Raw genomic sequence first — 14660 nt, 5'->3', positions numbered from 1 at the left:
CCGCTCAGCTGCACTCAGAAACCCTCGGGAAATTCGTATTTTTGAGTGTTTCCGAACGGCTCCGAGTGCCACTGGCGCCCCCAGACCTCTGGCCAAATGTGATACTGCACACCGCAGAGGCTTGAATCCTGCTTGTTTTGCGTGTCAACACTCAGGCCTCGTACACACGACCGAGTTTCTCGGCAAAAACCAGCAAGAAACTTGCTGGGAGATATTTTTTTGCCGAGGAAACCGGTCGTGTGTACATTTTCGTCGAGGATGGAGAAACTTGCCTTGTCGAGTTCCTCGACAGCCTAACAAGGAACTCGACGAGGAAAACGATGTGTTTCGCCCGTCGAGTTCCTTGGTCGTGTGTACGAGGCTTCAGGAACCAAGTCAGGATTTAAAAAAAAAAAAATTGCTCGTATTGCGAAACGCTTGGTAACCGCGTTTATCGCCGCAATCCGAAGTTCCACTGTACAGTCTGTGTCCTCATGCTGTTATGGGAGGCAGAACATCCACAAATCAAGATGTGACATCCCACCCACTGTGCTCTTTTTTAGTTACTGGGCGAGGAGGAGGAGAGAGGGACTGGGCTTTCATTTAGGATCTGTACACACGTCCCAAATGTGTGATGTCAATACCATGTGGCCTGACTAGCTCAGCTCAACAAGGAAATATTCTCTCTAGCGATAGAGACCAAACTGAGCATGTGCAGGGGGACCACTCTGACTGTGTCTTATCTGGCCTTGCCCAGAGAGACCCTCCTGCAGGAGGGGGAGGATCTGTCCATACAGGATCAAAGCGCCTTTTTACACAATACAAAGGATTAACCCCTTAAGTTCCACAGTGGGTATAACACGCTTGCTATTCTGCAATACATACAGGCAGATTTAACTGTTGTGGGTTTAGTAACACTTTAAGTCTAGCCTGCTCCTTTAATCTGATCAATCTTGAAGTTTGTAAAACTTATTTTGTGAAGATCCTTACAGAGTTCAGTTTTCGAAGTAAAATCCCTATCCTAAAATAATTAAAAATACTTTTGATTTATATCAATAATTAAATGTACCTAAAGCCAAAACGTTGTTTTAGTTTTGGAACTCCTTCAGGTTGACTGGGGTGATTCATTGGAACTGAAAAATAAGGAAAACCCCCAAAAAAGAGGGTCATGTTTTCTGGTAAAGCTCCTTTGCATTGATTGTATGACTATGGCTTTCTCTGGTGCTCACAGGGAGTACGTCAGGGGATAAGTGTCTGGCCTCGTGGGAATCAGTGGACATTTCAATTGTGTAATGTAGTTATATTAGTGATGACAGGTTTGCCTGGGACCGTGGTAGTGGAACGAGGAGGTAATGGAAGGAAATGGAAGAAAACATGAAACCACAAGGCCTATGATTATCACAAAGTAAAAATAATGGGGTTCTGCCAAACTAGTACAGACAGACTACGGTACAAGTTGTTGCTCTGTGTAATAAAATTATTTCTGTCCGATTCAAAAGCTGAGTGACTACTATGATAAATGGGCTTGATTAACTCATTTGCCTTTACATGATGCTGGCAGCACTATATCCATAAATTAGTATCACTTATACTGCTGTGTAGATCAAATATTGGCTTATGTAGCTACAAATACATCTGGTTTTGTACGACATTCTCTTCCAGGATTGGGTTTTATCCAGCAGTGGGATTTGTATATAATAGATGCAATGCGTGCATTTACACTGTTTAACCAATTGCCTACTGGGCACTTTACCCCCTTCTTCCCCAAGCCAATTTTCAGCTTTCAGCGATGTCACACTTTAAATGACAATTGCGCAGTCGCGCGACACTGCACCTATAAAAAATTTATAATTTTTTTTTTTACACAAATAGAGCTTTCTTTTGGTGGTATTTAATCACCACTGGATTTGTAATTGTTTTGCAAAACCAATGAATTTTTTTTTGCAAACAGGTAATTTTTTTACTTCACTGATGTGCTCTAATGAGGCTGCACTGATGGGCACTGATAAGGCTGCACTGATATGTGACACTGATAGGCACTGATGAGGCGACACTGGTGGGCACTGATGAGGCGGCACTGACTAGCAGCACTGATATGCATCACTGCTGGGCACTGATAGGCAGCACTGAGGCCCCATACACACGAGGAGACATGTCCGATGAAAATGGTCCGCGGACTGTTTTCATCGGACATGTCTCCTGGGAGCTTTTGGTCTGATGTGTGTACACACCATCAGACCAAAATCCCTGCGGACAGAGAACGCGGTGACGTAGAAGACACCGACGTTCTCAAACATGGAAGTGCAATGCTTCCATGCATGCGTCGAATCAATTCGACGCATGCACGGGATTTCGGGACGCTGGTTACACGTCATAACCAGCAGACATGTTCGATAAGGTGTACTAACCATCGGACATGTCCGACGGACATGTTTCCAGCGGACAAGTTTCTTAGCTTGCTAAGAAACTTTTGTCCGCTGGAAACCTGTCCGTTAGGCCGTACACACGGTCGGACATGTCCGCGGAAACTGGTCCGCGGACCAGTTTCTGCAGACATGTTCGACCGTGTTTACCAGGCCTGATGGGCACTGTTGGGACTGCACTGATAATCAGGACACTGAAAATCAGTGTCCTGATTATCAGTGCATATGTCCCTTATGCAGAAGCCATTCAGCTGTCCTACTATCTTCTCCTCACTCTGTCAGCATGGGGAAAGGAATGCCGATAACCAGGTTGGGTTTACATCGTGATCAGCAGTTATTGGACACAGCTGATCGTATGGTAAAGGGTCGCTGTGATTGGCCCTTTACCCCGACCTGTGATCAGCTGTGTCCTAAGCAGGCGGCACACAGGCAGCGCAATCACAGGAGGATGTCCATGGAAACCCTCCCTGCAATGTAAGCCTGCGCTGTAGTCGTCATTCAGCCATAGCGCTTGCGGGAAGAGGTTAACGTGCATTTTTGACCTATTCTAGGACCTATTCAAGTTCTTTGAACTAAATAGAGAAAAACATAAAAAATTACTCACACAGATATTTTTAAGGCAGTATTAAAGGAGAAGCACTGCCAAAGCTTTAATGGCTATACTTCTCCTGGGGATCACAGGGTTCGCTTAGTTCGGAAATTCTGTGTCCCAGATTCAGCTGACGTCACAGAGCTTCTCCAGGCTCTGCAGGAATCCCGTCATTATTGTCAGGATCTGCCTAGATGCCTGATTGGTTAGTTAGATTAGCCTCTCAGTGTGCTGCTGAGAGTGTCAAACAAACCGCTCCCATCTCCTCCACAGCCCGGTGCTCCAGAGAGTGCTGGAAGGGCAGATCAGAGAAATCAGTGGTCTTTGATCAGTGTAGAGGCAACGGGGGGCGGCAGTTGCAACATTGATGCTGCAACCATCTAGGACTAGGTGATTATGTATGTAATGCAGCTTGCCAATCATCTGATGCAAAAGTGGAAGCTCTGCTTATCTGCCTCCTGGTTTTGACAGGTACCCATCCCCACTTACGGGAGACCTTGCCGCGGCAAGATCTCTCAGAAGTTTGGCCCCCCTCCTCCTTCCCCTGCCACTGGGGCATTCATAAAGTGCAGCACGCATGCGCAGTAGGGAACCGGCAAGGCAGTTTCCCTTAAAGGCAATAGCGGCGGCAATGGAAACCTCGGCTGGGGTGCCAACACCGCTGGATTCCAGGACAGGTAAGTGTCCTAATATTAAAAGTCACTAGCTACAGCATTTTTTTGTGGGTTGCTGGATCTCTTCTTTAAGCTTGTTTCCCCTCTATTTTCACCTGGTGATCGACCCAGTAACACATTGAAGCCAAGCTCCAGCTAACACTTTATAAGCAGTTACAGCAAACAGCTTTGTCGCTTTTGGGATAAAGGTTTTACATAAATAAATCAAATCTGATTATTGTAAGCACCCCTGTCAGTGGTAAATGGTTTGTCTCATCCCTCTAACTGCTTCATCTGCAGGAGTGCTTGTTCTTTTGAAAAAAAATAGACTTAGAGCCGGTTCAGACAGGGGCGACTTGGGATCTGACTTCAAGTCGCCCCAAGTCGCCGACATGAGAAAATCAATGTAAGTGAATGAGGCAGGGGGGCGCCCTGCGGCCCCCCCCACCCCAAAGCACCTTGTCCCTATGTTGATGAGGACAAGGGCCTCTTCCCGACAACCCTGGCCGTTGGTTGTCGAGGTCTGCGGGCGGGGGGCTTATCGGAATCCGGGCCCCCCACCCTATGTGAATGAGTATGGTGTACATCGTCTGGTATCCTTTTTTCGGCGTAGGGGGTTCCCCTTAAAATCCATACCAGACCTAAGGGCCTGGTATGCTCTTGGAGGGGGAACCCAATGCCGTTTTTTTATTTAAAATTTGGCGTGAAGTTCCCAGTCCTGGAGGCGACTTCAAGTCGCGTTGTAAGTTGCTCCAAGTCGCGCTGTGGTTCACGCTCAAGTCGTGTCCAAGTCGCCTCGCAAAGTCGCGCACAAAGTCGTGTTGCCCCTGTGTGAACCGATGTCAAATCTGGCATGTGAAAGTATCTCCTTTTGCATCAGAAGTAGACTCCTGACCCGCCATGACAGCAAATGTGGGATCAGACAGAAGGTACAAGTCCCAGCTCATCAACAAATGCCCTAATGTTTTTTTTTTTTCTCCCTGTTGTTGCAGACAACGGAGTATATGCTTTTATTGAACTGCTATGTCTGTTATAAAACGAGCCTGGTTGTTTTGTGTTACTTGTCCCAGTGGAGATCCATAAAGCAGAAGTTAGTGCACTCTAACTACACTGGTGCCTTTGGTATCTAGAGTTAATTAGGCCATTATCAGTTTACAAGACCCATAATTAATCCATTATCACTTTACAAATGTAAATCGTCTCGTAAAATGTGTGTTTAATGTGGAGCTTCCTCTACTTTTTTTTAACTTGTACACAGAGTGGGGAAGGGTTGGAACCCTTTATTATTGCCGATTGTCTAGATTTTTTCGCACTTCGGGTATGGTCACCGTGACTACTACAATTGGGACATAGCCAACAAAAATCACTTTTTAGTAGAAAAGGGACAACGTAATGACCTCTACCGATAGAAGGAGTGCCAGACCAAATGATAGAAGAGTCCACTTTACTTTACTGGTTTGTACTAAAAGCATATATCAAAGAAAGACCACAAATCAGCCAAAAAGGCCCTCTCTGATTAAACAAAACTAGGGCAAATAAACTTAATAAGATGCATTCATTTATTTCCTTCCTAGCATCGTAAACACGACAGCTGGAATCTGATTACGGTATTTTTTTTTTTTTAAATCAAGTAAGTTTTGTTAAATGTTTCCAGAGCAAGTGTACAAAATGGGTTGATATGTAGTCATCACATTACATACAAAAAGCCTTCATCACAGCACATCTTGGCTTACAAAATAGATAGGTTGGGAAAAGAATCAAAATACTATCAAGTATAGATACTGCAGGTATGAACTACAGCAGTGGTCTTCGAACTGCGGCCCGGGGGCCAGATGTGGCCCCTTGCTTGATTATATCCGGCCCTTGGGGTGCTTTTTTATTCATTGGCACCAATGATGGGGCAGAATTCCTCCCAATGAAACCAATGATAGGGTAGAATTCCTCACAATGACACCAATGATGGGGTAGAATTTCCTCCCAATGATGGGGCAGAATTTCCCCTAAATGATGGGGCAGAATTTCTTCCCAATGACACCATTGATGGGGTCCAATGACACCATTGATGGGGTCCAATGACACCATTGATGGGGTCCAATGACACCAATGATGGGGTAGAATTCCTCCCAATGATGGGGCAGAATTTCCTCCCAATGACACCATTGATGGGGTCCAATGACACCAATGATGGGGTAGAATTCCTCCCAATGACACCAATGATGGGGCAGAATTTCCTCCCAATGATGGGGCAGAATTTCCTCCCAATGATGGGGCAGAATTTCCTCCCAATGACACCATTGATGGGGTCCAATGACACCAATGATGGGGCAGAATTCCTCCCAATGATGGGGCAGAATTTCCTTCCAATGATGGGGCAGAATTCCCTCCCAATGATGGGGCAGAATTTCCTCCCAATGATGGGGCAGAATTTTCTCCCAATGACACCATTGATGGGGTCCAATGACACCAATGATGTGGTAGAATTCCTCCCAATGACACCAATGATGGGGCAAAATTTCCTACCAATGATCGGGCATAATTTCCTCCCAATGATGGGGGAGAATTTCTTCCCAATGACACCATTGCTGGGGTCCAATGACACCAATGATGGGGCAGAATTCCTCCCAATGATGGGGCAGAATTTCCTCCCAATGACACCATTGATGGGGTCTAATGACACCAATGATGGGGTAGAATTCCTCCCAATGACACCAATGATGGGGCAGAATTTCCTCCCAATGATGGGGCAGAATTTCCTCCCAATGATGGGGCAGAATCTCCTCCCAATGACACCATTGATGGGGTCCAATGACACCAATGATGGGGCAGTATTGCTCCCAATGATGGGGCAGGATTTCCTTCCAATGATGGGGCAGAATTTCCTCTCAATGATGGGGCAGAATTTCTCCCAGTGATGGGGCAGAATGTTCTCCCAATGACACCATTGATGGGGAATTTTGTACTCCTGATGGCCACAGTCTGGCCCCCTTAAAGTCTGAAGGACAGTAATCCGGCCTTTTGTTTAGAAAGTTTGGAGACCCCTGAACTACAGCATACAACACAATTAAAGTATCAAATTTATTATAGAATCCTGCCTATTACAAGAGTCAGTTGACAGGCCAGGTGTGGCCAACCAGTTAACCAAATTTGGCAGGACAACCCCTATGTTGGAAAATAACCCACAGGCATAGCGTATGGCTTATGTGGATATTTAGTGGAATCTCAATATCTATAATGAGAAAAACATATTTATCGCCAACTTTTGGAAACCACCAGCTTCCTTGGCTGTCCCGGGACTCTTTCTCCTCATTGGCATAGGCTCAAGCAGCGGGAGCCATTGGCAAGGAGAGAGGGCGATCGGGGCCGAGTCGTGCCATGTGTGTAAATGGACAATGACCATTCACAGGAGTGCAGCTCGGGAGTGAGCCTGCTCTAGTTCCCTCTACAGCAAGAGGCTTGACCAAAAGCAAGAGGAAGAGCCAGGACCGCCGGCGGGGAAACCGAAAAGAGGAGGATCGGGGCTGCTCTGTGCAAAACCATTATAACATGTCTGTTTTTTTTTTTTTTTCATTTAGCCATTAGAATAACTTGGTAATCTACCTTTTGCCCTGGATTCTGGAAGTGTATTTTCTTATATATGAATGAGTCCTGACACTCTTTTTGGGGAAGGATCTTTGCTGATTTTCTCCCCATTAAAGAGATTTCCCTGCACTTCTATCATGTTCACTGGGACAGGAAGTGTGAAACATTACTACTAAAAGTGCAAACCAAGAAATTAATTTGGAAAAACAAAAAACTGTTAGACACCCACGCATTGGTATGTGGTTGAGCTGCTGCTGCTATCATTACTATCCCCCTAGGTGAGCCAATGTGAACAAATGTAATACAGACAGCGCTTGCTCCACCTTAGACTGATATAAGACACCCACTAACACACAGATCCTTTCTCGATCTGCAACGTAGAGAGCGACCTGACTCTTCTGCTCGCCCCCTCAAGGGAGGGGGCGAGCACGACACTCCACACCAGGGAGAAAGCCTTGCATTACTGTGTGGAGTTACAGACAGAAGAACAAGTAGTGAGGATTTCTCAGAAGAAATAAGGACATTTAAAATTAAAGAATGAGGTAAGTGAAGGGGGACTGCACTAAGGTAAAGGAAGCTATTTAGGGAAAAAAATGGTACCTTTACAACCCCTTTAATAAAAAAGTTATGCCCACTTTAGCCTTACTTTCGATACAGGCTTCATATAAACAATCAACCTCCTCGATTCTTTTTCCTTCGATGGTGTGTGAGAACCTCGGTCAGGTTTTACTGCTGTATGTTTCTGATGGATAGAATACTTTAACTCCCTTGGCGAGCTTTGAAAAAGGCTACATTTTCCCATCAGCGACACGGACAGCAATAAAACTTTGACAGAGGTTCTAACCCTCCCCAATATACCGAAAATAAAATAAGTTTTTTTTTTCTCTTTATTGTTTTATGAGCATTGACAGGTTCATCATTGATTATTTCTCTATTGGTACAGCAAGCTGTTAATTTTACTACAGGCTAAGCACAATGACTAAGTACATCCCCACTGGCCAGCAATAAATGCGAAATGTGCTTGTACATTAAGTTTAGTAAAGCATTCCTGAAAAAATACTACCCATTAAAGTCTACTCTTAAAGGTATTTAATGGTCGCTGTAACAGGGAAATATATTACATGTTGTTTTCTCACATCTCTTACTTAATTATTAATCAAATTGTAATTAAATGTAAGTTTCCTTTACTTAACTGACTCTTTTTTTATTTGAAGACATATGCAATGAAGGAAGTAATCCCTTTGCTACTGAGGATCGATACTATCACTGCATTAGAGTACTCGCTAATTCTGGCTAATTCTGCGCAAAAATTGTTAGTGGTCATTAAAACTATTGGATGCGGGATATGTAGAATGAGGTGCATTAGGTGCTTTTTCACATTGAGCCGGATTTAATAAAACAGTACATCTGTCTCTTAGCCAAGTCAACCTGTTTCCACTTCGAACACTTAGGCCTCGTACACACGACCGAGGAACTTGGCGGGCGAAACACATCGTTTTCCTCGTAGAGTTCTTGTTAAGCCTCGTACACACGACCAAGGAACTCGACGGGCGAAACACATCATTTTCCTCGTCGAGTTCCTTGTTAGGCTGTCGAGGAACTCGACAAGCCAATTTTCTCCACTCCCGTCAAGGAAATAGAGAACATGCTCTGTTTTTGGCTCGTCGAGTTTCTCGACAGTTTCCTCGACGAATATGTACACATGACCGGTTTCCTCGGCAAAAAAAATTCTCCCAGCAAGTTTCTTGCAGGTTTTTGCCGAGAAACTCGGTCGTGTGTACGAGGCCTTAGGCTTGTCGAGGAACTCGACGAGACAATTTTCTCCATTCCCATCGAGGAAAAAGAGAACATGCTGTCTTTTTGGCTCGACGAGTTCCTCGACAGTTTCCTCGATAAAAAATGTACACACGACCAGTTTCCTCGGCAAAAAAACTCTCCCACCAAGTTTCTTGATGGATTCTGCCGAGGAAACTGGTCGTGTGTACGAGCCCTGACACACACATATATATATATATATATATATATATATATATATATACACACGCACAAATCAACAGTGATTTCCTTAAAGGGGTTGTAAACCCTCACGGTCGTTCACCTTAATGCATACTATGCATTAAGGTAAAAAACCTTCTGTGGTGCTGCAGCCCCCCAGCCCCCCTCCCGTTTTACTTACCTGAGCGCTGTCATCCTCCCGTCGGGAACGAGCACAGCAGATCTAGCTGGTGTCTCGTGTTCTGATTGGATAGATTGATAGCAGCACAGCCATTGGCTCCTGCTGCTATCAATCAAATCCAGTGACGTGGCACCGGGGGCGGGGCCGAGTCCTGCATTCTGTGTGAATGGTCGCAGATGCAGAACACGGGAGTGCACCCGCATGGTGTCAACCTTAGGAGAGCCTTCTCCAACGTGGACACTCAATGCTGTGAGGAGCCACCAGAGCCGCTGAGGGACTCCAGGAGAGGAGGACCAGGGCCACTCTGTGCAAAATGAACTGCACAGTGGAGATATGATATGTTTGTTACTTTAAAAAACCCTTTAATACAGCGAAGTGAAGTGAAAAACATACTGTTTTAGTAAGTCAACCCTACTGTATTGCAGGATACTCCAGACCTTGATGATATTTCCACATCGTATGTCAGTCACAACAGGTATGTAGACATTGGTATTTATCTCACTCCAGAGATTGCAGTTTTGATTTACTAAAAGAGCAGTGAATAATCACATAGCATGGTAAATGCTTTCCTTAAAGCAGAGGTCCCACAAATTGTTTTCATTAACCTCCCTGGCGGTATGATTCTTTCAGATTTTAGGTGCTGAAAGCGGTACCATTATTTTGCATGGAAATTTGGCGTTTTATATTGTAGGCCTGTAATTCTTAGGAATAACTCACTGAAATCTGTCCAAACAAGAGTCTAGTAGACATCCCGGGTATAATGAAATTTGAAACACAAAATCATAAATTATAATATAATAAATAAATATAAATAATTATAACAAATAATATAATAATAATAAAAATGATTACTTTAGTGTTTGATGACAAATTTCCCGACAAATCATTATCGCTCAATTCTGCAAGTGATAAAAATTTATTATCGCTGTTTTCTAGCTGGTCTAAAACCACTTTTGGTTGCTATGATCTACAGTTTCCAGGCAGAAAGAACAGTTTTTATTATATAAAAGTGCATGTAGGACACTGGGCAGACCACTAGGGACAAAGGGGGTGTATTTTTTTCATACAGTACTGTATAGTATAAGATTACAATATACTGTATGTATTGTGTTTATTTACTTTTGTGACTTTGGCGCCGATCTCCGCCCCGTGCGTCGTAACGTCGCAGGGAACGGAGCTCGGTGGCACTCGGCACTGTGAATCGAGCGAGGAGGACACTGCTCGATCACACAGCGGGGAGGCATCACAGGATGCAGGGACAAGGTAAGTAACTTGTGCCTGTGGACACTGTGAGGTGATCCCACGTCTGGCTCGCTTTTGGTTCTGAAATTCCACTCCGAGCCAGACTCGGAAATACCGCCAGGGGGGTTAAAAGCCAGCAACTACAAATACTGCAGCTGCTGACTTTTAATAAATGGTCACTTACCTGTCCAGGATGCCTGTGATGACGGTAGCAGAAGACGAGCAATCGGCTGCCCCCGCCGCCATCCTCTGTAAAGGAATCAGGAAGTGAAGCCATGTTGCTTCACTGCCCGGTTCCCTACTGCGCATGCGCGAGTAGTGCGGCGCGTTCCCAGTGGTCCCCGCTGTCTCCTGGGACCAGTGTGTTTCCCAGAAGGTAGTTCAGAAAGAATGTTCAGTTTGCTAAGTGACTAGACTATCATCTATTCCTTTAGTCAGTCACCCCATAGAGGTGCCTCTGTTCTATTCTGCAAGTTGTGTTGCTAACTTCTGAATCCCTGTCCATTCCACTGAGAAGCTCATTATGGTCACTCAATAGAATAGATTAAAGTGGTTGTAAATCCCACTTTATGACTTTTACCTTTACCTATTGACCACCAACCCTAAGGCCATATTAATTCTCACTGATGCCAGGCCCAGGACATTTTCTGCCCACGCTGGCCACAATTTGGCCCTCCTAAAGTCTGAAGGACTATAAACTGCCCCTTTCTTTGAAAAGTCTGGAGACCCCTGTACTAGACCTACTACGTGTTTTTTCAGCTCTTTAGCGCCACCATTTGGGCACCTTCTGCTAATGGTGTGTTTGGTGAGCATTGCTTCCAAGCATGCGTGTTTGTACTTTGGAGTTTTGTCCAATGGACTTGTGTGCACACGATCTGAAAATCCGACAACAGACCGTTGTCCACGAAAATTTTTAAAGCCTGCCATCCAACATTTGTCCACGGAAAATCCGACAACAATTGACCGATGGAGCGTACAAACAATTGGATTTTCTGCCAACAGGCTGTCAACACACAATTCCCGTTGGAAAATCTGATCGTGTGTATGAGGCTTAACTATCCGCAAATTGTCGTTCAACAAACACGAACGTAGTGACGTACTACGAGAGTATAAAGAGGAAATTCATTTCTCGAGCGCCACCCTTTGGGCCACTTCTGCTAATTTTGTGTTAGTAGAAGTTTGGTGAGCGTTGATTCATGATTTTCAGATCGTTCCTAATCTTCAAATGAAAGTTTGGGAATAGGCAGTTACATTAAAAACAACACAATGGAAAATTTACAAGGGACACCACCTTAATGTATCTTTGATTATAAAAACTCAGGCCCCGTACACATGACCGAGAATCTTGTTGTAAAAGAAACTTTGTTTTCTTTGACGAGTTGCTTGTTAGGCTTGTCGAGAATTTTGTCAAGCTTTCTTTGCATACACACTGTCAAGACAAAATCTCGTTGTTCTCAAACGCGGTGACGTACAACACGTGCGACGGCACTATAAAGGGGAAGTTCGATTCCACTGGCGCCACCCTTGGGGCTGCTTTTGCTGATCCCATGTTACCGCGTGTTAAGTAGAAGTTTGGTGAGAGACGATTTTCACTTTTCAGTCTGTTACAGCGTGACGAATGTGCTATCTCCATTACAAACCCTACTTTTACCGAAGGTGCGCTCCCGTCTCATACTTTATTCTGAGCATGCGTGGGTTTCTAAGCATACACACGAACGTGTTTCTCGTCGTAAACCAGCCCGACGAGAAATGCGATGAGGAAATTGAGACTCCCAACGAGAAAAAAAAAGCATGTTCTCTTTTTTTCTCGTCGAGTTCCACAACAGTTTTCTCAATGAAAAACATACACATGACCGTATTCCTTGACAAAAAAGCTCTACCAGCATTTTTCTTGATGGATTTTGCCGAGGAAAACGGTCGGGTGTACGAGGCCTCAGGGATAATGGTGTTGTGGTAACGTTCTTAAAAAATCACACAACAACCATAATATTAATATTATTTATATCACTACAAAACAAATGCCTTTTAAAATATGTTTGGCATAACTACTGTATATCAGTATCACCAGCAAAGCAGCTTCATTGTTATGCCATTAAAGAAGATGAGAATGTGCGCTGCATTTCCTCAATTGCAGCGTCACAAATGTAAATTCTAGATTACGAATGGTGGTTTACAAAACCCAAACTTCCCAGTCGTTCCTTGATTCCAATCACGCGTGTTTGTACTTTCGACTTTTGTGTAACGATTTCGGTACTGACCATCCGAAAATCGGATGTTGAGTTGTCATTCGTCAAAAATTTACAAGTCTGCTCATCCAGCTTTTGTCTTACAAAAAATGAAAATCGGATGTCGAAAAGGAGCATACTAATGGTAAGAATTTCGGATGACAGGCCGTCAAATGAAAATTCCCTTCCGAAATTTCCATCGTGTGTGCGGGTCTTAAAGCGGAGGTTCACCCAAAAATTCACATTTTGACATTAGCTGTAGCATACTGCTAACATCTGCAGTATGCTGTTTTTTTTTTTTTTTACTTGTACTTATCGTTATATGAGCCCTTGTTTTCCGGCTCCGAGCGGGGAATCCTGCGGGGAATGGGCGTTTCTAAGCGAAGAGGAGTTGATTGACGGCTGCTAAGGCGCATCTTGGCCTCTGTTTAATCTTCAACTGCCATGATGCTGCACATGTGATCAGTTATGACACCAGACATTGGATGGTTTGACAGTTTGGTTGAGAGCACAACCAATGTGACAGTTAGCATTCCCGGCATGCCAGGAATGTAACTGCTTTTTCAAACTGTTAAATTGATGGGTTTACTTCCGCTTTAAGGATGCTGGAAAGTTCATTTTGAGGTTGAACCTCTGCTTTAAGTCTCTAGGGTTCAATATTGAGTTTTTTTTCCACCCTTTGCAGCAATAACAGCTTTAACTACTCTGGGAAGGCTGTCCACAAGGTTTAGGAGTGTGTCTACGGGAATATTTGGCCAGGTCAGGCACTGATATGGACGAGAAGGCCTGGCTCGCAGTTTCCACTCTAATTTATCTCAAAGGTGTTCTATCGGGTTGAGATCAGGACTCTGTGCAGGCCAGACAAGTTCCTCCACCCCAAAATCGCTCATCCACACTGGAACTCTTGCCTGACAAGTGGATTCTCAAACACGACAATGTTCCTGCACAAATACAATAAGTATATACCTGTACTTCTCTTTTCTATATATTTTAGCCTAGGTTCACTCCCACTATTTCATTCACTATGTCAGTTCTCACTTCGGGGGAGATTTCAGAGACATCTGTACAGGTTTCTGCACAGATGTCAATGGAAATCGCACCCCGAAATCACCAAAATTAGTACAGAAACTACTTTTGTGAATTGGTGCAGTGCCGCAAATGCATTTGCATTCGGATGCTGCAATTGCAGACGATTTGGGAATGGGATTTGGTATGTCAAATTGCATGCCAAATCGCATCAATGTGAACTAGATCTTAGGTTCAATGACTCCGGAACTAACAGAAACATAAGTTTGGTTTGTAAACCAACTTCCTAGTGTAAGCCGCCGCCAGCATACGGCAACAGCTCCTTTTTGGAATACAACGCTAATTTATCACATAGGGAACACAATAGGTTCTATTCTGTGTTTAAACAACCACAATGTTTTCTTGAGGGGAACTGAGGCATCATGAGCGATGTTATCCCTAAGGGAAAAGAACAACTGTACTGGAAATATTTCTTCCCCACTTTCATGACTGGATTATGTTTTAACAGTTTTACCACAACAAAGGATTTAATTGAAAAGCAAGCTCGGTGCCAGATAAGGCCACATGCAATATTATTTTAATGAGCCTTGAAGAGAACCAACAATTTTAGATCAGAGGTACAGTAGAACGGATGAAAAAAAAAAAACTTTTGAAGAACTGACTTACTTGTTTCTCAAAAGCAGTCGGCACAAGCCGCCGTAATTCAGACAGGCTGTTATTGATACGATCTCGCCTGCGTTTTTCTATAATCTGTTAGAAAAAAACAAA

The 14660-nt window shown here is 44.1% G+C and overlaps 1 protein-coding gene across 2 annotated transcripts in view; it reads right to left on the bottom strand.

Annotated features, from left to right (window-relative positions):
• The window catches only part of HEY2 (hes related family bHLH transcription factor with YRPW motif 2), a 45714-nt gene that overhangs the window by 17558 nt on the left and 13496 nt on the right, over positions 1-14660 (bottom strand). For both annotated transcript variants that reach the window (XM_040350365.1, XM_040350366.1), the window contains exon 3: positions 14559-14642. In XM_040350365.1, coding sequence (XP_040206299.1) covers positions 14559-14642 — 84 coding nt within the window. The remainder of the gene's footprint in view (positions 1-14558; positions 14643-14660) is intronic.

This window comes from Rana temporaria, chromosome 4 (assembly GCF_905171775.1).
Source record: "Rana temporaria chromosome 4, aRanTem1.1, whole genome shotgun sequence".
Classification (NCBI taxonomy): domain Eukaryota; kingdom Metazoa; phylum Chordata; class Amphibia; order Anura; family Ranidae; genus Rana; species Rana temporaria.
This window is presented reverse-complemented; position numbering and strand designations above follow the sequence as displayed.